Here is a 24,400-nt window from a genome sequence, read left to right as displayed (position 1 = left end):
TCAGACGGGCATGGTGGGAATCGGTGCTGACCTTGGTATCCCGTTTGAATATTGTTTTAATGCCGCGTCTGGTAATTGAGAATGCAACGCAAACAGTGGACTCTTTTTCAAAGGGAAAGTTATTTTCCCAGGCAGTGGGAATGCAAACAATCAAGGAGTGTATTTATTTGTTTGTTCATAATTATCCAACAGACTCATTAAAATATGGATTTATAAATAAATCTCCATGATTTTACCTATGACTACATTAATTTAAACATTTCATCATCCACTGCTGTATAATTTGTACGTAAAATATTTATGTTACAAAGTTGCATTTGCAGTATTTTAGTTTATTTCAATACATAAGGAATTAAAATTCAATTTAATAATTAGAAAAAAAATAATTAGTGAAAGCATATTAACTAATACTAGAAATGATGAAATCTTCACAATCACTTGCTATCTCTGTGCAACCAGTAAATTCCACTGCACTGGGAGAGATGGCCGCTGCTTTAAATTGCGTGTGATCAGCGCTACGGCAGACAATGAATAAGGACGTCAGGGGAATTGAGGGGAATATGGTTCCTGTTTTCTCAAACAGTCCAAAATGAAAAACATTTCCCTCCATAATCTGGCCAGTGAGAGCTCTGCCATGTGTGCACATCGACACTCTCGACTGTGTCACTGCGTTAGTTTGCAGAGTGAGTTTATAGGCACTAAGAACTGTGTTACAACACAGGTTGGACCACTTCAACGTTTGCTGACTGACATTTTGCACGTGTTTCATTGAATCTTTGTTTGATTACATTGAATGGAAATTCCACGAGCATAACTTCTACAAAAATCTTAGTGTATATTTACATTAAAAAGTAGCATTCCAAAAAATAAGCCGCAGTTATAAATGGTACAGTAGGAAAATATAAGAAGGAGTACAGGAGGGGAATACTGTAGCTGTGAATGGGCCAGTTGTGCAGGTCCAGATGAATGGGCCGGAGATGCCTGACTGTGAAACTGGATCCAGGTCCTGCTGTTTTGGTTTCTTCTGCCAAATGAGAAATTAAAATAACTTCTAACTCCTTACTCTGTAGGGCGTTGATGGCAGCGGTGACAAGCGATCACACACATTGTCCAGATACACATGCACACAGACATTCACAATGCTTAACGGGCCGTTATGTTCAGCAAAAAAAAAAAAAGCCAGACTTTACACAAGAATTCGAAATGCAGGATCACACATGTACCACTACGTGCCAGTTCTTTGCATACACTTTCCTTCTTCTTTTCATTTTTTCTTGTGAGATTATTTTGAATTGAGGTAAAAAGTATATAATAAATAACAATATTTGCTTTGTTTGCACAAAAAACAAGCAACATGAGAAACGGAAAATTAATTTGAGCTCTGAAATATTTACAAGCCAGAGCATTGCTCTTAAGAACATGAAAATCTTTTTTTAAATTTTTTTGACTTGATGTTTGCATGGCAAAGCTGAAAACCGTTAGCAAAATTAGACTTTTCCACAGGCAGGGCATTGCTTGATCTATCAGCAAATATCTAACTGAGCTGGTACTTGTAAACTGGGCAAATTTCAATGAAAGCATAAAAAAATAGACTGTGCAAAGATTTTAAAAATGACGAACCCCTGAAAACCTCATCTCACATTCAGACAGGAAGTGGAATTAAAACTGAATATGAGGTCTTTTAAATACATACATGTTGCCAGTTTGAGACATTTTTACCTGAAAGGGATAAAGCGTTGACGCTGGCAGACTTATGGTTTAAAAAAACTGGATAGGGATCGGTGATTCTGTGTTAAAGTTGTCGGTTCGTATTTTGGGGCAACATTAAGTACTTTTCTGTTTAGCTGAGAGCTCGTTAAGTGACGAGGAAGGTTGAGCTAACAAAAAACTTAAGCCTTTAAACACATTTGCTGTGGTTTCTCACTTCCGCTCCCTCAGTCAGCATGAGCAGAGCGTTAGCATATTATAAAGTCCGGACAATGCAGTAACATCCAGTTACACTAAATTTGTTAACATCAAATTTTATCTCAATTTTTTTTACAGATTTTTTACAGATATTCTCTGATGTTTTGTAGTCTCTGACCTACTGAGCAAAAAGGAGAAATCACCTCTTCTCAAACAATCGCTTCAGATGCTGTAAAAGCACGGCTCACTTATACAGCAAATCTCCCATATGGCAAAAATCAATAAGCGGTGCGAGACTCTATTGATCATATCTGTATCATGGATGCATACTGACGTCCACCAGCCAAACGCGTGTAAATGTGTGTTGATGTAAGTGGGCTGAGTAGGGGGCGTTCATTACAATACAAACAATATTTCTTTTGAAATCTTTAGCTGCTTTAAAATTACACCTCAGTCTTCCTTTGGATTATCAGGAGTGTGTTTTATTTACTTTGTGAGCATTTAAGATGAAGTAACTGGAGTGCAATGCAATGTTATCATAAGCAAAGGCAAGGGGCAGAGGCGGGGGGGAGGGGACAGTTACATGGACCAACTTTTTGGCAAAACCAGACCAGTATACACTGCCTCATTCTTCCTTGGCGTGTACAAATATCTCTTCTAAAGTCATCTTTATCCCACAGGGACAGAACACCTGTAGACTCGTCGCCGCGTTCGTGTCATTAAAAAAAAAAAAAAAATGTTGTTGTCATCAATTCCTGTGATATAAAAGAACTTAATGTGCTATGAATGACACAGCTCAGATAAATTCTCTCATTGATTTCTCTATATATTTGCAGTGTAATGACAAGGCACAGGGCTGCCCTCCGCAGGAAGTGAATGGCCATAACAGAAATAAAAGGATGCATTCTTGAAAAAAAAAAACAAAAAACTGAAAACAAACCACAGGGACTCGTTGCGCTCTCCACGACTTACTGAGAACGATCGTTACCCTAACATTTTCTTTCCAACTCCGTAACTTCCTTCCTCTCTACTTTGTTTTCTCCCTTGCCTCTTTTCATCCCCCCGCCCACCCAATGTCTCTCTCGGCACCTCAAAGTTATTGATAGTTTAAAGTTATGGGCTAATAATAAGATGGACACTGCATGGCCAGGAGCCTATTATACCCAGGTAATGGATAGTGAGGGGATTTTGAATGACATTGCCAAGAGATTGGATGACGGAGGATGGAGCAATTTATGGCCTCCCCAAAGAGCCCCTGTTCCCCTTTTCTCTCTCGCCGACACGCGCGCACACGCTATTCGCTGCTATTTATCTCCAGCTTGATAAGGAGGCAGATGAGGCATGTCTGCATTTATGGTGAAGATGTTCATAAAAACTACCGGCTCAGAGCAGGAAGTTAGAATTGAGTCGGGGGAACATCATATCTGCTCCAAACTCCACATGGTTCTCTTTAAAAACTAAAATGCCATATATTAGTTTTTCATTTCTGATGTGTGTTTGGTTTGAAATGAAATGTGACTTGCAGCTGTTGCTGTGGGTTTTTACATCTACTGGGCATTAGAAGTGTTTACAATAGTGCAGTATTGACCAAAACTCCCTAAAATAAAAATATTTCTCTATAGCTTTACAAGAAGGTACTGCACACAAGCCATCGGACCAATCAAGAAAAATATCAACATTTCTGCCTTCTTGTTTTGCCAGACAGAATTATTAAACAACTCAAATAACTTCTGCACAGATGACACGCACATGTCGGATACTTTCACCCAAAACGAAGCAGCAGTGAGGGCTCAGATTCAGAGCCCTCGCTGCACAGAGAAGCAGACGTACAGTGCATCTGTGTGCCCGGTCTTCAGTATGTTTGCTCATAATGGCCCGCTGCAGCTGGTTTGCACTGAGAAATAACAGTAGGGGTAGACATACTTCAGGAAGAAGGGAGCAGGAAGAAGACGAGCGAGGAGGGCACGAGGGAGAGCAATGAAAAAGGCTTGTCAACATTATCTGTTTTATTGATTTAACAGTAAAGGCTTGCCGCTTAAGCTTTATGTTGCTTTGGCTGGCCCATTGAAAATACAACAGCTGCAAATAAAAAACGATTTCCTAAAAAACCTGAACGTTCTTATTTATTTATTTGCTTTTCTTTTTTTTTAATCTTATTCCTATCTCCCACTCACTAGCTCAGGTTGTGTATGCATCGTTGTTAAGGTTTTACACATTTCATCATCTTTACGAGCATCATTACAGAGGGACCATATTTTGCTGGACTCTCCCACACCAAAGGGATCCGTGATACTATAGAAGGCAACAGCATCTACACGACCGTAATGATACACTGTAACGCAAGGTTTAATTAACATATTAAGAGGGTCATTAAACTAAATTAAAATATAAAAACAGGCTCAATTAAAGACAAGGAAATCTTTGAGACTAAACCTTCAAATCATAAAAAATTTACAAAGAAAATTTGAATCATTTTGGCCTTTGCGCTTTTATTCTTTTATTTTATTTCTGTCATTATTGTTTTTACATTCTATTAACTGCAGCTGACCAAAAAATAAAACTCATATGAATCATTCGGTGTTTTCTGCAAGTTAAGATTGTTTATTCAAACATATATGGACCTCATCTGTTGAATTTGTTTAAAACAGATGCTCACACAGACCCTAAGTGTAGGGATAATAGTTCAATTCAATTTCAATTCAATTCAATTTTATTTATATAGCGCCAAATCACAACAAAAGTCGCCTCAAGGCGCTTTATGTTGTACAGTAGATAGCACAATAATAAATACAGTTTGTAGTGGCACCTACAAGCAGAGATGGATGAGGAGGAATTATTAATGGTGACTGTCCTGATTACAGGATCAGTTCACTGGAGAATGAATCACGGACCAGATTTTTCACATCTGTGTAAGAGAAAAATATCCAAACTCGGCTAAACAACGTGGGGCCAAAATCAAAAGTCTTCTGCAGACAATGAATTTCTGTATGAAGAGTCGTGAGAGTTTATTCAGCAGCTGTCAAGATATTTCAGTATGGACAAAAGTTTGACCAAGACCCACAAACAGACACTGACAGACACTGATAGAACAACTTAGAGTTACTTTTAGCCAATAGGAAAGGTAAAAATAACATCCTGACTCCCTTTCCTCCCCAGGTTATCTGACTTTTGTCAGTAAAGAAAATTAAAGCACAAACATCAGCATGTTTGAGCACATTTACACCAACAATCCTCTTAAACCTTTTTAATTATATCATTTTCGTTGTTTTTAGCAGGTTGTCTGGTAGCTCGTTTCATAGGTGAAGTAAAGATTCTCCATCTTTAATTGTCACAGTGAGAACAGCGGGGTCAAAAGAGCAGAGTGTAGCCTGGTAGGGTTCCTGAAAGAGCCACTATGTAGCTCTTTTATCACAGAGCAGCTGGGTATTACCACAGACCTCTTATAGCTGCCCAAAAATCCCAACAGCACCAAGACACGCACACACAAACACACATAGGAAATATGCATGGTCTATCCATTACCTTTGAAAGTATGTAGTAAGACAAAGAAAGTATTTAACATTAAGAAATTTTATTTGTAATCTGTGATGTCAAAAGTGTAACTGCAAATATTTCATTTCTTTATTTAAACCTAAGGCCTGAGGCGAGCTGTCTCTGAGGCTGCTTATTTTACATTTTGATCCCAAACTTTGCCATTTTGCAATATACCCACAATACATTGCTGGAAAGAAAACCAGAGATGCAAGAGAACAACGGAGGCTGGACAGCGGGAGACACGCCGATGCATGGAAAAGAATAGAAATCCACGTTATGCATTAGCATGCAAAGCAGTGCATTTGTATAATAAGAGCCAGGAAAGAAAACCTTTTTCATTAATTACTGTCGACACAGAAAAAAATATAATGAGATATGAGGGAGAAACAGAAACTATTTATGGTAACCAAGGAGCCGGACTTAATGATCAGACCGCAGCTGAAACCTCTATTGATTTTCCCTTTAAATATACAACTCAATTAAAGATACAGCTGATTAAAAGACAACTACAAATCGCAGCAGCAGATCTGGAGACGCTGCCGAGGCTGGCTGACCCGGGGCCGCCTGCTGCAGTGAGAGAATTACATGATTTCATATCCGAGGCTTCCCCGCGATCACTGCTGAGGAAAGTAAGGCTTCAGAGGTATAACTCTTTTTTTTGTTTGTTTCATATTGTGACCATTTTAAAATGGAGCTGTAATGGCCACAGACACACCTCTCATGAATTTTGTTGTATTGTTTTAAACAGTGCCAATAAAAAAAATATATATACATCTTTGTTCAAAGTTTGTGACAGTCGAACTGCTGACTTTTAGCACTAAAAGCCTAAAAACCAACGTTGATAAGGCACAAAAAAACAAGAGTAATGCTGACCTCTGAATACATAAAACACAAATAATCAAACAAACAATACAAACCCACTTTCCTTGTTAAAATGAAGCACCTCCTTAACACAAGCCAGACCGCAGCTCTTTTTTTCCCCTTTCTGCCTCAGCCTTGTCACTGACAAATAAAAACCTTGACAGTCTGTGTACCCTCACCATGTGAGAAGGGCAGAATTACAATGTATAATGGAAAACCTTTCTGTTTCTCACTGATGAAAAAAAGCTGTTAAAAGTCTTAACTTTTTTTCAAGTTGTTCAAAAGTTTTCACCACAGCCTTATTCCATTTTCTTTTCTTTATGACAAGATTTTCAAAAATAAGAGGGTAGCGATATGAACATACTTCTCTCATTGGAGATATTACAACTGAGAGAATTCTGCATGCTTGGATTTGTTTAAAGAAAAAAGACATCTCATTTTAATTATAGTGTAAATACCAAGTGTATTATTTCTATACGCTATAATCAATACAGATCCCCAGACGAGCTTTTGCATGCGTATTGCAGTCATGACTAATATTATTTTCCTGAATATTGTTTAGGTTTCGAGACTTCTACACACTGAACACAACATCTGTGAGCTGAGTGTGTGTGTGTGTGTGTGTGTACCTGTAGGGAGTTTAGGAGGATGAAGACGTAGGCCATTACAATGGATAGAGGTACCAAAACACCACACAGCCACGTCAGTCCAAGGATGGGCAGCAACACCAACACTGCTTTCACTGCAGCCCTGTACCCACAAACACAACAACCAATCACACCAATCTGAAGTAGCTGATTGAGCTGAGCAAACCATGTAAAATGTATTCAATTATTTCCTTCAGGTTCTCCTTCTGATCATCTTCTATTCAATTTCCAACTTTCCCAACTTTTTATTAGTTTTTTTGTCAAAACTGAGAAGCTCCGGTGAGCCGGTTGTTCCATATACAACCCTATACAGCTGGAAGGCTCACGGGGTGAAAACTTCCCACCTTAAATCCACCTTAATTCTGTTTAGAGTGGAATTAGCTTTCCGCTTAGGTGACCGCCAAACCGCAACAGCTGTCTGTGTGTTCTCGTGTGTATGACATGGCATGCGACGGGCCCTAGTTTATTCAGCGGAGGAATGTGTTTGAGTTTCCGAGACGGCTGCCACCCAGGCAAATAGTTCAAGGCCTGTTTTGAAAACCTTCATAAAGCACCTACTGTGAGCCCCAGTGGACTAAGGTAGGGTCAAACACGCCCACAATCATGATTTCATCTGCTAGGATCACATAGAAGCTTGCAGGATTTTACTCCAATCACACTGAAGTGAAAAGACAGCAGGGACGGAGCCTGGGATGGTGCTTTTGTACGGACATCACAGTGCAACAGCAACGGAGATGTCAGTGTACCAAGGCAGATTTAGCAACGGTACATGGTATGGAACAAGGAAAGTTAACTGTACAAAACTCCGGGACTTTAGTTTTTAAATTACTACTAAATTAATCCAAACTAAAATAAGTTAACAAACATATCATATGTATTTATGTATTTATTTTTTTTTAATAAATTTGTCAGTTAGTAACATAATTTTTCAATTCCGAACAACACCACAGCTTGAATTATTTCTATGAAATAAGCACAAATTAAATATACTGTTGCAAGACAGTATATCCAATTTGGCATGACTTAAACAATATTAAACACTGAGAGTATAACATTACAATCCTTTATATGGCTATCACTAATAAAATCCACTCAAAAGTATTCCTCTCTCTTGCCTGATAAACAAAAGCCACTGATTTAAAATGACAAAATGCAGTACAAAATCACTTAACGACTACAGCTTGTCTGTTTCAAGGCCTGTGGCCGAGGCCAATACATATTAAAAAGAGGACAAATGGTGCCTCCTTGTGGTTGGTACCTGATCTGTTCATACGTTCGCTCCACCGGACTGGCTCCCATGGCCAACATGATGGACCTTCTCTTGGCTGTGGAGATTGTGATGACCACAACCCTGGTTAATACCAATATGTTCACCTTCAAAATGAAATCAGGAGAGTACAGAAATGAGGAAGAAGCAAAGACTCCACAGAGACCGTCGAAAAATGAAAGTAAATGCAAATATCTAAGGATAGGTAGTAGCATTAGGTTTTATAGTCCAAAACTATTATCCCTGTTATGCTCTATTTTAACAACATCAGTTCAGCTAATTAAAATAAAATTTGCTGACCATGATGATGAAGATGACCGGCCCAGCAAAACCCCAGATAATGCCATTCTGCAGACTGAGCCAGCAGTAGTCATCAGCTGAGTACTTGCTCGGGGCTGACGCTAGTGTGATGGTGACTATCAGCACAGGCAGACCTGGTTAGATTGAGAGGTTTTAAAAAATACACACAGAGGAGGTAAAAGCACTGATGTTTTGTTGAATCCTACATATACAAAGTCAGTTAGAGCACTGCACATTACATAGTGTAATAAATCAACTACGTCCATCCAAATTTGAAACTGCAACAACACACAGCAACCACAACAAAAACCTGGCAGCCCGTCTGGATGCGTAACGATAAGGAACAATTTGGTTTGGTCATGTAACTGTACCCCAGCCGATGAGATAGTAATATTTCATATGTTGCTCCTCGCTTAGGTTGACTGCAACCACCTTGCTCCAGAGCAGCAGACCCTCCACCAGCATCCAGCTAAATGCCGCCATGAAGAAGAGGTGGAGCAGTGCCGCCACGAGCGTACAAGCCACCTTGAAACACACGAGTACAGGCATAAACATAAGATTTGTCATTATGAGATGAAACTTGCATTGGTGATACTCAGTAATAAAAGTCAAGAATGGCTACAGTCCTTAAATACACACACAAATGAAAAATGTTTAAACTGTATGTTTAAGATGAAATATCCCATTGACATCATTATCAATCTCAGTATCACAGATAACTGTATGCATGCTTTTGTATCCTCTATTCAGGAAATGTTAGTTTGCATAAATTAATGATTATGATTTATTTGCAATAGGAATTAAAAACCAACTAAAGACATGTTTTTTCATTTAGACATTCAAACATTTCTAATCTTCAGCTAAGTACTGCACAATTGATATGTAGGTGTTATAAATGCTCTGTATTTTCTTGAATCTAGATTTATATTACTTGCTTGTTTCACTGTGAAAATACTGCAAATAGGTGTAACTCTAACAATATTTAATGACACCCTTTGTAAAAGTTATGACATCCACAAACCTACTTTTAAAAATCAACATAACATTTACCTTGTTGTGAATGGCTGAGCCGCTGCACAGCAGAATCACCTGGGCACAGATAAGGGCAACGAACAGGTTCTTGTGAATGGACGTCCTGTCGGATTTGGGGATACTGTGGATACAGAGGGGGATAACAAAACCTCATCCAAAGGAAGATATATGCTATGGAACCTGCTTAAACAGCATTGCACCAATCCAATGCTATCTCAGTCATACTGCAAAGATAAGATAAGATAAAATAACTCTTTATTGTCATTGTGCAGTCATACCTAGTACAATAGTACAACGAAATTGGAAGCTGTCCCACATCAGCACAACTGTTACCCTATTTCTCTGGTTTTGCAACACTGCTGATTAACACATGTCACCAGTAACATCAATCGAAATGTAAAAGAGAGGAGCCACCAACCATAAATGAGCCAAATATCTGGTCATAAGAAACAGACAGCTGTAACAGACACTATGATATGTGTAGTGATCTTGCACTTGCGTGTTTTACATGATTACATAAAGGTAAACAAGAAGGGATGCTGGTACATAATATCACTATGCTCAGGTGCTACACTTCTCAAAAATAGCTGCAGATTGATCAACAGTTAACTGTAATGCTGCCTTCAGGCGGCTGCAGGGATTAGATAAAAGAAAAGCTTTTCATACAGAATAAAGAGCAGAACAAGAGATACTCTAAGAATTGTGCAGAATCTCATTAATTCAGATTGACTTTGTTCTGATATGTGACGTAAAATACTGACAACGTGCTTTGTGCCAGTTAATTTTACCCCCCACCTGTTTGCATAACTAATTGAAAATGTCAGTGGCACCACAATAAGGAAACCATATATGTCATTGTTTCCTCCAACACCCAAAAAGATCAAAACAACTACTCGTATTATCTTTACATGACTTCAATACATTGAATATTTCCATCTCAGACTGAAATATCAAACAGAAAACAGAAAAACAAGAGACAGCTGAAACTGGCTGAGAGGTAAATTAACTAGAGAGCCTCTCATTATCTGCCCATCAGGCTCATTTCATGTCTGCATCACTGCTTGAGACCACTGTAATCCCGCCGCATGAATACGAGCGTCCTCGGCTTTGTGCGCCTCAGCTTTGTCTCTGGTTGCGAGTGAATTTAAGCGCACAAACACATGTACATCAGCGCACGTGAAACGCGAGGCTGCGCTCTCTGTTTTTAGGGCAGTCGTAAATTGCCGAGGCAGCTCCTCTCCAGCTGATCGCTATCCCTCAATGACCGTAATGTTAATTAACAGCTGCAGAATGCCACCATAAACCTTCAGGGTGGACTCACATGTAGACAACAGTAATTACTGGATTAGCGCAAGTCAATACTATCATAGCTTTAGGAACAGAGCCGTAGCAACAATACTACTGATCAGTTATCTCAGCATGTCTTTCTTATAACATGGCAATGCCCAAAAAGGTGTAAAAGATACACAAAAAGTGCCTAAATGATATTTGTGCTACATAAATTCCATATAATGAGTCCAAATTATAAGCTTTTAGCATTTTCAAGACCACTATAATACAGAGAGTTTTTTGCTATTTTCACTTTGGAAATAATGATGATCCTGTTTTCAAAATTATGTGGGTACTTGAGCAATACAATACAGTATACAACATAAAATATGTATAGCAGAACCACTGCATCTGCTTGACACCATGTGTAAAAAGTGACTGCTGTGTTTAGCAGCACAAAAGAAGGTGAGGCTGCCTTGCGTCTCGTGGCTCAGCCAAACAGAAAACAGGCAGCTATTTTCGCATCATAGGCAAGCAGGTCAGGAAAAATCAGTTACTTACTCCAGCACAGTGAACAGCATCAAGGTCACCACCAGAGCACACAGAGATGCGCCACAGCCAATGAATGTCAGCTTGGTCAAAATAAGCTCTTCCTCTGGACTCCACTGAAACAGAAAGGAAAGGCAAGTAGTGGGAGAAAGACAAAAGAAGGGAGAATGTTGTCAGAGAGTCCTAGAGGTTGACGAGCAGCTGTCCCATATCTGAAAAATCCCACGTTTGATCTGAAAGAAAGTGATTTCTTACGTCATCGCTGAATTTTTGTCAGTTAAAAGGACAAAACATATATGGTTGCATTTTTATAAACTCAAAATCTTGCTGATGGTATTGCTCTTTGATGAACTTACAAACTTTTATGTTCTTTAGGTAAACAGAGAAAACAGCTGTACTACATTCTACATCCTTCAACACAACAGGCGCAGTATGAGTGACACCTGCTGGCGGACACAGTGTACTGCAAATCCTATCCCCAAGATCGAATATTAAACTAGAGCTGGATTTAGACATGTAGTCACGGTAAAAAGTAATTCAAATACAATTAATTTGGTTTTATTTATATAGCATAAAATCACAACAACAGTCACCTCAAGGTGCTTTGTATTGTAAGCTAAAAACCCTACAACAATAAAGAATAAAGTACATCCTCCATCAGCTATAATACTATACCGTATTAGGACATTTATTTAAAATGTATTCCTTACCAGGTCTTAGATGAACAATAAAAGACTTACTATATCACGTCACTATTTATTTAACACAAACTAGAGCAAAATGCAGAAGCAGTATGTGAAAAACTAAGTGTAACTTAAGGCCCAGCAGCTTGTAGAACCACCTTTATCAGCAATAACTTGAAGTAACTTCAATTGTTTTCTCACAGTTTTCTCATTTTGGGCAAGATACTGAGCCCAAGTTGCCCTCATTTGAATCTATCAGAGTATGAAGGTGTGCAATAGATAGAAAACCCTTGCCTAGAAAAAGCATAGAAAAACGTTCCTTTATGAATAGGTGCGAATGGGCTAATAAGGTAAGTTGTACAAAGTGCTTTGAGTGCTCAGGTAGAGCAGAAAAGTGCTACATTTGTCATTTACCAACAGCTGCTAGGTGCACAAATCATCACCTCTCCATCACTGTGCTTGACAGTTGGTATGAGGTGTTGGTGCCGACATGCTGTGTTTAGTTTTCTCCAAAGGCGGTTCTGTGCATTATGGCCAAACATCTCCACTTGTGTCTCACGGTTTGCACAACTGCAATTTTGCAAATGCAAAATTGCATGAAATGCATTAAATGTTCATGAAATGTACTTTCATGAACTTTAACATCATAACTGAGGCCTGAAGTGTAGCATTTGGGTTTTCTCTGAACATTATCTGAATTTGAAAGCCTCAGACCAGCAAACTGCTAAAACCTCTTTATAGAGGTGCTCACACTTATCAATGATCATGTAATCACTTCTATTTGCTTAGCAGGTACTTACCATCTTAATATGTATGGAAGCAGTAACAGTGCACTTAGTTTATCATACACTGCTTTTGCATTTTGGCTTAATTTTTGATAAATTAATAAAGATGTGGTGTAATGTAAGACGTCTGAGACTGTACTTACCTCATTTTAAGACCTGATTTTGTTTTTTTATTAATATTATAAAATGTATCATAATATACATGTTGTAAAAAAATGCACCACATAACTCATACCTTTACAAAACTGTTTACAGTTTACCTCAAATAACCTAAAACTTGATTTGTGATTTAAATGGGGGCATCACAATCGAGCTCAAGTTACCTGTGATTCGAGGTAATTCATCAGCACTGCAAAGTTTGTTGTATGGTTACACAGGCAGGACGTGACACTAGAGCCATCAAGGATCATTGTGCAGCCTTCACTGGACCAGCTACTGGTATTCGTGTGCCTATACACAAACACAAACACACTCACTGATAAAGAATCACACTCATATTTAGGACTGAGACATCCTGCAGAGATAGTGACATGTCTTATAAAACATCAAACAATACGCTACGTCCTACATCATTTATTGAATTAATTGAAATAATACAATTTTCAGGCATATTTATGTGAATGTGCTGTTGGTCAAACTTACATTAGGCTGAAATTCCAGAAGGCACAAACAGGAATAACTCTCTTTGAATACTCCACCTACAAACAGAATCATATGTTTGCACTTGTTTTAATCTTTATCCTCTTGTTTTAATTTATCTGTGGGTGGTCATCAAACTTTGGCTTATTTTTTAAATGACTATTTCTTTCTATTCCATGTGCTGCTCGCTAAGAGATGAAAATTACTGTAAAATAAAATGCTGCAACTTATTTCTAATAAACGAAAATTGCATAGGTGCTAATATCATGCTGTGTGACATCCTCTGCACAATAGACTGCGCCACCTGGGATGATGAAAGGGTGTACTTGACAGCAACAGGTATGGTTTCGGGGTTCGAGGCATGGCGGACCGTGGCTGATATGATAGCCGATGCTAGATCTCCTGGGAGAGTTCTAGGAAAACAGGTAATGGTTACAAAAAACACATGAAAACTTCAATTCAAACTACAACCATCAGATTAATCCCCATGCTTTAAAGTAAAAGTGGCTGAAACTAGACCACAAAGATAAGAAATTATAGTTCATTAAAAACAGAGAAACAAACAACAGGAAACCTTTTCACATTCTCTTGTTGACTCAGTGCAGACTCCTTTGTTCCTGACACAATGTCACTGAGCTGGTTGTAATGGGTATGAATAAATATCACCTCCTCATATCCTGTTTAGAGATAGTGGACAAAAACACTGTGTGGGTCATTGGTTCATCTAGGTGAGCATCTAACAATGTAATATGTGTATATAGCATTTGTAGTGTAAACTAACGGTTAAGGTCAGCATCTAGAACAAGTGCATTTCTGTATGTTTGTGTTTACTACCTAGTGTGTGTAACCTCTGGAGCTCGGTCTCAGGAATAAGCAACTCATCGTGGCTACTGCTGCTGGGCTTGTGAGAGCCAACCGCAGATGGCTTGTAGACTTGATTACAGCTCTCCTGGGACAGCTTCTGCCACTTCATGTACACATCTGACAGCCAAGCAGATGCAATGAAAATATTAACAGAAACCATAAGTTACAAAGCCAAGAGCCACCAAATGTTTGGATCATTGCGTGTGTGTGTGTGTGTGTGTGTGTGTGTGTGTGTGTGTGTCCTTTCACCTATATTCTTGGTAGAAAGACTTAAGCTTCTTCCCTTAGTACAAAGCATCTCTGCAAAAGCTTCAGTGAACTTATCAATGGTCTTGACAAGAGTAAATGGGCCAACGTTGACCTGAACAAATCGGTCAAACACAGGTTAATGGAGGTGAAGAGCTATCTTTGGAGAGTAAATTATATTTAAGTAAGTAAGCAGGGCGCCTCAAAGCAACAGAGTCCTGGGTTATGTATGCACCAGCTGGCTGGGGCCTTTATTATGTCCTATGTAATTGCCTGTATGTGCAACTAGGGCTGCCACGATTAGTCGACTAGTCACGATTACGTCGACTATTAAAATCGTCGACAACTAATTTAATAGTCGACGCGTCGTTTGAAGCTTTGTAAGATCCCAAAAGACGCAGGAGTAAGTAGTAGGATTTAAGAGTGTAATGACGGACTGAAACAGAAGATGGCAGCACTGCATGTACAAGGATGCCAGCTGCCGTTAAACCCCGAAGAAGAAGAAGCTGTGTCCCAGAATTCATAGCGCGGCCCTGCTCAGTTTTCAACAATGGCGGCAGCTAGTTAGTTTTAATATCACTCTTATTATTCTTTCTGGGTCACAAAATAAACGTTTAACATATTTTCAGGCGAGAATGTAGCTGTGTAAACCTCAAATATTTGCTCAGTTTATCAAGACATCACATATTTTCAAAAGCGCTCCGACGTTTCCTGAGACGTTTGTTACCCACCAGCTCGATAGCTAGCCGGGGTTGACGGCTCACTAGAGCCGGTGAGAACACCGGACTCCCGGCAAATCGTTTTCAAACCCACCGCCGTCTTTCACTACTCAGGTTAAACATGATATATAAGTCACTTAGATAACTTAAAAATGATATTGTTTGGCTTTTTTTTAGTATTTTATTTGTTCCTGAGTAAATCGGGTTGGCTGAGATTAAAGTTATAGTTTTTACACAGCTGAATAAACATCAAGCAGACAACTGATTATCAGAAGTGTGAGATGCTCAAGAATATACTCCGGTGTCCTGTTATATTTTAGATAGCAAGGAGCAGACGGCTGAGTTTTTTAAACTCCACCAAACAAACTACAAATGTCATTAAAATTTAATAAACTATCCTCTTGTCTTTAATTTTAGTTAGCACATACCTTAAACACTTAAAGCTTTAAGCTAATGATAGTTATATAAGAGCAGATGCATGCTGGTGAAATAAGCTGTACGTTAACGTTTTACATCCAATGGATGCATGATCTGATTAGTCGACTAATCGCAAAAATAATCGGTGACTAGTCGACTATCAAAATAATCGTTTGTGGCAGCCCTATGTGCAACGTGACCATGAATAGTTGTCTCTGTGTGTTGGAATAGATATAGATGGTGACATATCCAGGGTGTACCCAGCAAGTAATTAAATCTAAATTTGCATTATAAATAAAGGATAGAAACACAGACTGTGTTAGGTGATGCAAACAGGTTTCTTATGTATATTTAAGAAACAACTTTAAATTATTTTCTGATGGATTAAATAAGGTTCTCACAGTCCTTATCCTCTTAAATCCCAGGGTACACTAATTTGCTACAATGCTTTTAATAATTTAAGGAGGTAAAATGTTATTAAACACACAATTTTAATTAAGTAAAAAGATTGGAGGATTTCACAGAGATATCGCCATAGAAACATCACGCCTCACCCCATCATCTGTCAGACCCATCCACTGTGAAGCCATGCGTGGCTCCAGGATCAGACTCGCAATATTTAGATAGTTGGTGGCAATGGACACCATGACCTCTGTGGCATTATCTCCGGCGGAGTAAAATCTAGGTGGTGGAGTTAAGTCCATCATCTGAGAGAGGTGGAGAACATCGTTGGCGGTCAGGAGGAGCGGGCCACTTCCCTCTATTTTATGTAGGACAGCTTGGGTCAGCTGCTGCAGCAAGGTCAATTTGTCCCAGGAGCTGTTAGCACCCACCCCCCCTGTTACCTGAATAAACAGAATAGAACAAAGTTATAAGATTAACTTAACTGCATACACTTAACTACAGCGCAGCGCTGCTGATTCACTGGTCCTCTTCTACTTCAATCACTTCTATTAACCAAGCATTCTTAGGTGATTCTCTGGGATTTTGATCCTAACAAATATACAGTTGAGATGATGACTCTCCTAAAATTGGATCAGATAGCTCCAAGAGTGTCTTAAATGTGTCAATTTTGTCTTGGATACATCTTCCACAAAACAGCTTAATTGGAGAAAAAGTATCGGAATTTCAGACATGCTCCTTCTGGTTCTTATCTATATATGTTCCCCCAGTTCTACAAGCTTTCATTCTCGTTTATGTGCTCTTTAACTTCTTCACTTCAATTTAGTAATATGGGGATCTGCCAGGTCCGGGAGCCGCCACCAGTCCCCTTTGAGGCCTTCCCCAAATCGCACCTCAGTTCATGTCCAGGCCATTCACCTTTACCTACTAAAACACTGTAAAACCCAAAATGAGGACGTGGGCCCAGCGAGCGAAATGAAACGTAAATGATCAAAGAATATTCTTTGTTGAGGATTGTTTAACACGTGTTACTCTAAGTTGGTGATCTGCTCACAAACATGAATACTAGGTAGTTTATCAGACTGTACCACTACTGCACTACCTAATAACCACCTCAAAGCCCAGCTGGCTGACTCACAGGTTTATTGATGAGATCCTTGTTCAGCCTCCTGAAGAAGGGTGTCTTTGGTAAACTGAAAACACCCAGCCTCTCTGCAGAGACGGACAAATATAATATAATATGCTGCAATCCATTAGCACACAAAAGCACACACAGCACCCTAACAACCTATTTAAAAATAATTTAAAAACAAGAAAACTCAATTACATAATTCAATCACATTAGTTGATGCATAATAATTATTATCTGTACCTCGCCTACACTGACAGACAGCTCCTCTGGAGGAGTTGCATTCGGCTAGGTCGGAATGCTCCTTGACGGGGTCAAAAATGCCGCACTCTTCATTGGTTCTATGGCTCTCTGCAAACATGGTGAAGGGAATAGTGAGGCTTATACATAATATTAAACTGTTGAAAATCGCATAGGGAAATATCAGTATTGATATTATGTTGATAGACAGTAGTTTGGATAATACAAAATAGAGAAATGTTGCAAATGTAAGATATTTCAAACAGGAAACTAAAAATACACAGCAGTGCTTAAAAAAAGCTTGTTATAACTAAACAACAAGTCTTACAATACAATACAATATAGTAAGGTGTAACTGGGTGAATTCAAATTGACCCAGATAGGCATTACCTGACCTGCACTCCCTGTTAGAAATGGAGTAAGTTTGTTAACTTGGCTAAGTATAAATATTGCACTAATACTAAAATAAACATAGTTTCAAATTACTCATTTATAGTTAGCAAATGCTTCTGGATATTTACAAAATTGTACTCAGCATGCATCACTCTAGGCATCTATTCTTCCATTGTAGCATTTTAAAATCTGTTTTACTTTATTCATATGAAAAGATTTTACTTGTATACTAAAACACTGTATCTTATGTAAATATACATATATATATATATATATATATATATATATATATATATATATATATATATATATATATATATATATATATATATATATATATATATATATATATATGTGTGTATATATATATGTTTATGTATTTTTTTGTTTTTATTCACTACTAGCATAATCTGGACACTTATGTCTTATCGTAAGCTTTTTACTTTGGTCTGCAACACATGATATTAAATCTGTTTTATTTAATGTAAATAAATGTACATAAAAGCAAAATGCAATGATCAGCAAATCTTTTGAAGCCTATATTTGATTAAAAATAGCAGAAACTACATTAATCAAATGTAGCTTTTCTGAGGAAGAATTTATGATTGTTATGAATTTGATACCAGGATCAGAAAAAAAACTAAGACGGGGAAGCAAACGGCCAGGGAAGTTGTATACTAAACAAAACTAATTTATAAAAAGTTATTAATAATTAAATGACATCTTACAAATGATTAGGTCGCTTAACATGATTTGATCCATGATCTTACAGGCACACATAGTAGAAACTAGGGAGTAAAAGTTAAACATCCCCAGGAGCCTACAGGTGGATGCTGGGGTGGCTGAGGGGTCGACATTACAGGACATGATGTAGGGCAACAGCTACATTACGTAGGCCATAATATTGGGAGGGTGCGTTTTTACATTTCTGGTTAATACATGAGGATAGTCCAGCATGTTATGTTGTAGCTCAAAGACTTTGCTTTATTTAAAACTATACTATGGAAACAAAGCCCCAGGAAACAAACATGCGTTTCCAGGGGCTGAGTTCCTTTAAAATAGACTGAGGTAAAGTGGGACACTGTCCTGCTCTAGCTAAAGACAAGAGTATACAATTAATACTTAAAGTATACAATTCAAAAGCCAACAACTGTGATTGTTTGGAGGATTACTAAAAGCCCAATTGACGATGAATGATAAATACAGGTTTTGGAGCACCACAGGCAACCATACTGACGACATATGGTACACTAAGGAGAGTCACGGCTCAAAAGCATCTTTTTGCTGGCATTTAATATTAAAAGTAATATATGTAACTGTGACCAACGATATTCTCATTATTGTATTTTGAGTTTTTAGTGAATTGATCACACCCAGGAAGGCCTGTTTGTTGCAGCAACACAATACCAAACCGCTTTTAGCGTGGCTCTCCAGTAAAAGAAAAGTCTGAGCGCTAAGCTGAATGAAACTGGTCTTGGCATGAACTGGCATTCAATTCAAACGGAGTAGGAGTGGACCTGTACATCAAAGTTATTGCTTTTATTTATGCTAAAGCACAGTCATGGTTATAAACTGGTAGATGATGTTATTTAGAATAAAACAATGTTTAACTTCTAAGTGTAAAGCTGATATTATTTCTAATAATAATAATTTGTATCCATAGAGGACTTTTCCATGTTATACCTTGTTGCCACAACAGTAGAAGCAAGAGATTATAAGGTGCTGGCTTGACCCATATATTCTCCAGGTTTCAATATGACTGAACATATGTGGTATGCGCTGGAAAAACATGTGTAAACTCTTGAAGGCTCCGCTTTCCAGCTCACAGGACTGGATCGGCCACTAACGCCTCTGTCCCAGATAACACACAATGCTTTTCGGGGCCTTGTGAAGTCCACGCCAAGCCATAATCGCTCTGGATGTACAAATGGTGATCTAGCCACTATTTGGCAGGAGTTTTTAATGTTGACACTGGACTGTGTATGTCTGAGATGGTTTGATGAGAACGAGAGAGAGGGAAAAATGGACCCGCCTGACAGAGTAGCAGGCAGTGCCAAGATTTTTCAAGTCCAGTAACTGAAGGAAGGCAACAGTCACCCTACAAACATTACACTGATTACATTAAATACACACAAACACACAGAGATAGTCTTTAAAAGACCTGCAATTAAATTCTGATTGTGTGAGGGAAAATAAGTGACTGAATTCCAACACACTGCCTTTCTACACACTCGGCTCCAGCAGGGAAAGGGAGATTTTTGGAATTTCACTGCTCATTAGAGACCATGATGTCAGAAGGGGAGACGTCTGTTTTGAAGGGTGGGACTCGGGGTGATATGAGTCAAAAAGCATTTACCAGAAACATCAGGAGCCCCACCAGCTGCCAATTACAACTTGGTCACTAGCTCCCTTAGGAGGAAGGAAGGGAGGGAGGGAGACAGATGCTGAGAGAAAAAGTGTGCCTGTGTTTGTTTACTAATGTTTAAAACTTGAATATTAAATGGTTGTCATTGGTTGCCACTTTAGCAAACACAACGTAACATGTGATCATAGGATATTTACACGTATAGTTTTTTTTTTAAATCTGGAAATGATCTGATTTTGTAAAAGAGCCAATAAAAATAAAATGAATGACATTTAACAGTTTTAGTTCCATTTTTTTAATACTAAGAGATATCATTTGTGATTAAACTGCTTCTGTGCAGTTAAACAGTTTCACTATTTCATGACATTACTTGACATCAGCTTCTGGTTCTAGCAGTCAAAGCATTTTTTGACTTTTTAGATGTGATCACATTACGACTGGGTAATGATGTGGGTGTAGAAGATGATGGGACAGAGACTGAGGGTTATATCAGTAATATAGGTGGAGTTTACTACAACAGGCCAGCTTAGATCTTTTGTTATGTCTGACGTTATTGAAATGATTACAGTCAAAAATGACTTTCAAATGGACTCTCTGTAATCGTTTTTCTGTACAGCAGCTCCACCCAGGCCCAGTGCCAACCTACTTAAACTGCAAACACCAAGTATAAGTAATTCTACCGCTGGATCTTGTGGATAGATTGAGTTTCTTTTGTCTTTTATAGGCTAAATAACACAAAACTCCATACTTTCCTCTAGTTGGTGAAAAAATTTGCTTTGCCATAGCCTTTAAAAACCCTTCAGCTTTTGACCATGTTGTCTGATTGCATCCTGATTAATGTACCTTGACATGGGCTGTCACTCCACTGCTTTGTAAGGGAGGTCTCTATTTCCATTGCTGCTTCGCTCCACTTGAACATGAGCCCAGAGGAAACGAGTGAGCACTTCTTTTCCATGCTGGAAATTTCGCTGTTGTTCAGTACCCGATTCCAAATGTGGAGTTCTGTTATGCTCCCTGAGAATGATTCGTCACTCTTAAATGACCCCCCAAAGGTGTCCTGCTCCTGCCCGATAATGAAAAGGCCATCAGGTCCAATGCTGTCCGTACTGTTTAGGCCTTCAGCCGCAGATACAGCGTGACCATGAGCATATATTGCCCAGCGTCCACCATTCTGGCTCCAAGAAACGCAGACAGAGTGCCAGGAGTCATCATAGTTGAAGGCGTCATGGTAAGGCCCGTGAATGCCATGGACGAGCAGAGCCAGCTGCACAGGCTTGCCCTGGTTCAGGTTTGCACGGAGCTGGAACTCATTAATATATGACGGAATGGAATAAGAAAAGACTGTGAAACGTCCAGAGCAGTGCGGATTGAAGCGCAGAAGGGTGCAAATGGTCAATGATCCCATGGAGGGGAACTTGTACAAGAGACGGGCATGCGTCGTGTTCGAGCAGCCGGTGAAATTTAAAATGAGGGTCTTGGAGGGCGCTTTGGTGTCACCACACACAGAGAGAGAGAGAGAAAAAAAAAGACTATTAAGGAAAAATGCTGTCACAAATATTGGAAAAGATAGGAGCTAATTATAAAAAATCACTTTGCAATCCTATTCTTACTGTAAACAGCTGGAAAACATTTAAATGATTAAGTAAGCAGGAATTTGTCTTGGACAAGAAAAGCAAAATGAAAACCATTTATAAAAGGACCAGCACTAATGTGAATGCAAAGTTTTAAAAAACCTACTAAATCTACTTGTGATGCGTGTTATGACTTTCTTGGCAATCCACACAGACTGAGAGATGTTCAAGGATTTTAAAAATTTGGTAAGCTCCCGGCTCTCTTCTGCGTTGGAGACAGTAGCTAACGCCCCAGAGCGCTGCTTACACATTTCTCCAGCCCTGTTCCACTGCAGGCTGTCAGGAACATACGCATAGTAGGATACATCACAAGTCTGGGTGATGGTTTCCAGGAGAAAGGCTGCTCAAAAAAAGAAGAAATGTGAGAAGACAGGTAAGAAGGTGTGACCAGACTGAAGTGGTAAAATACAGATTAAAACTTATTGAGATTCAAGTGAAGTTTTAATCCTGCCCAGATCCTGACCGGGGCTTTGTTATTGTTGTTATTATGGTTACAATATCAGCAGTGCCAACACTGCTATATTTGCGAGAACAGGCCAGACATGCTTGTTTATCATACGAATGACATCTAATGAAATTTTCCATTCAACATTTGAGTGAGTCGCCAGCCAAATAATGATGTCCATTTTCCAAGCCTCTCGGTTCAGGCAGAGGAGGGTTAGGGTTTAAAGCACCTGCCAGTACTCAACTTAGGTTTTTATGCTGTTTTTATGCTATTTACAACTAACCACCAGCCAGAAAATAGTATAAACATACAAACAAAAAACCCACCTGCATCCCACTTATTCTTATATTTATTTTAGTTACCTTGCATTCGTTTTCCAGATAAAATAAAAAAACTGTAGTACCTGGGACTAAAGTGCAAGTGGAGACCTTCAGCTTTAATTCAAGTGGTTTTGCAGTTGCACATTATGAGAGGCTCAAAATTAACTGACAAGCAGTTTCAGACAAACAAAGCAGTTGATTCATGATCATTCATCATTGGGGTGAAAGAAAACAAAATACGCCCCCCCCCCCCCACACACACACACACATTTTAATCATATGTATCATAAATGACTGCAGTTCCTAGTTTAGTTAAATCATGGGTGAAGAAAGAGAGAGAGAGCCTCACCTGCTTTATAGCTGTGAAAGCAAACCTGTAAGACAAGCACAGGTGTTTATGTAGCTCATTTTTAAAGGTATAAAATAATAAAGATAACTGGGCGTATCACTGCAGTATATTAACAAAATTTGAGCGAACACCTGTTCACTAAGGAGCGTCGCGAGTGCCAAAATGAATTAAATTAATACGTCATTAAATAATTAATTGGGCCGGGAATTAATTAAAGTTTGAAGTAATTAATTAATTCAATACATAAATAATGATTAAGTAGTAATTCACTTCATTTAAAATGTTTAATGCATATTTTACTTACTTTGAATTTTAATCAATTAATGATTGTCCCAATTGATTAATTTGCCATAATTAATGATGCATTTATTTTTCAACTATTTAATGATATTTATTTATTTTTTTAATTTAACTACTTGTTTGGTTAAATAATTATGGCACTCGTGGTCCTCCATAATATCACTGCCAGCCTAGCCTCCTCGTGTTTTTTGTAAAGTATTCCTTTAATGACTATTTCATATAAAGTACACATTATTAAAATTGTTGACCATCCAGTTGTGCTACTTTCACAGAAGTCCGTTCATTGTATTTCACCAAAATTATGATAGTTTTTTGTTTTTTGGGAAAACCTATTTATTTACTTCAGGAATAAAATTACACAAAAAAGGTGTCATATGGCGCTAGCTGGTAACTCATTACTGCTCACAAGACATGTTAAAAAAAAATGACAAGTGAGAAAAAGTGACAGCGATCAAAATGAATCCTCTAGACTAATAAAAGGTTTCTGATTTGCTTTACCTTCTCGAAACAAGTGAACCGCTTCAGGTATAAAACCATTTTTGCGCCAGTTTGTTTGAGGAGAAATAAGCTCATTCAAAAGATGACAAAAAATGTAATAAGAGGAAAACATAAACACAAAGATGTGCCAGCTACTCACAAGCAGGCCCAGACTGCAGAACAATATCCTTTGCATCCTGAAATTAAATATATGCACATTAGCAGGGAATCCAATTCGATTTCCTGCTCCTACGAGTCCTTGTTTCAGTTAAGAAAAGTAGTTGTTTTTACCTGAACTATTCGCTCCTTTTTGCGCGTCTTCACATCTCAAGCTGTAGAGTTTACCCAAGTTTTCTTCTCTGATGTGTGCTCACAGCCGCTTACTAAAGTACAAGAAGACTACCAGCCGCAGCAGACTCCCGAGAGCATGCAAGGAGGATGCAGAGGCAGGCAGCAGAGGCGTGGGTGTTATTGAGAGCGGGGTTATAAAAGTAAGGTTCGGGGACCTCCGGAGGCCTTACAGCTTTTGACTGGTCTCTTTAAATGTTAGGCTTCCACTCATCAGCAAATGTAAATCTATCTAGCAGTCCAAGTTAATTGTACTGGACAATCTATAGATTTTCAAAATTTAT

General features: G+C 38.6%; 1 protein-coding gene across 2 annotated transcripts in view; it reads right to left on the bottom strand.

Annotated features, from left to right (window-relative positions):
• Window positions 1–24,190, bottom strand: part of LOC116335562 (adhesion G-protein coupled receptor D2) — an 88,735-nt gene extending 64,545 nt beyond the window's left edge. For both annotated transcript variants that reach the window (XM_039599127.1, XM_039599129.1), the window contains exons 1-20: window positions 24,060–24,190; window positions 23,929–23,965; window positions 22,992–23,016; window positions 21,984–22,217; window positions 21,090–21,731; window positions 17,492–17,599; window positions 17,258–17,331; window positions 16,272–16,562; window positions 14,585–14,696; window positions 14,306–14,452; window positions 14,046–14,148; window positions 13,776–13,884; window positions 13,475–13,530; window positions 13,156–13,282; window positions 11,377–11,480; window positions 9,565–9,667; window positions 8,886–9,039; window positions 8,515–8,648; window positions 8,206–8,321; window positions 6,930–7,050 (exon numbers count right to left, since the gene is read on the bottom strand). In XM_039599127.1, the coding sequence (XP_039455061.1) occupies window positions 6,930–7,050; window positions 8,206–8,321; window positions 8,515–8,648; window positions 8,886–9,039; window positions 9,565–9,667; window positions 11,377–11,480; window positions 13,156–13,282; window positions 13,475–13,530; window positions 13,776–13,884; window positions 14,046–14,148; window positions 14,306–14,452; window positions 14,585–14,696; window positions 16,272–16,562; window positions 17,258–17,331; window positions 17,492–17,599; window positions 21,090–21,731; window positions 21,984–22,217; window positions 22,992–23,016; window positions 23,929–23,964 (2,796 nt within the window). In that variant the 5' untranslated portion in view covers window position 23,965; window positions 24,060–24,190. The remainder of the gene's footprint in view (window positions 1–6,929; window positions 7,051–8,205; window positions 8,322–8,514; window positions 8,649–8,885; window positions 9,040–9,564; window positions 9,668–11,376; window positions 11,481–13,155; window positions 13,283–13,474; window positions 13,531–13,775; window positions 13,885–14,045; window positions 14,149–14,305; window positions 14,453–14,584; window positions 14,697–16,271; window positions 16,563–17,257; window positions 17,332–17,491; window positions 17,600–21,089; window positions 21,732–21,983; window positions 22,218–22,991; window positions 23,017–23,928; window positions 23,966–24,059) is intronic.
• Between the last annotated feature and the right edge of the window lie 210 nt (window positions 24,191–24,400).

Source organism: Oreochromis aureus, linkage group 15, assembly GCF_013358895.1.
Source record: "Oreochromis aureus strain Israel breed Guangdong linkage group 15, ZZ_aureus, whole genome shotgun sequence".
NCBI lineage: Eukaryota > Metazoa > Chordata > Actinopteri > Cichliformes > Cichlidae > Oreochromis > Oreochromis aureus.
Note: the sequence above shows the minus strand (reverse complement) of the source record. Positions and strands in the feature narration are given on the sequence as shown.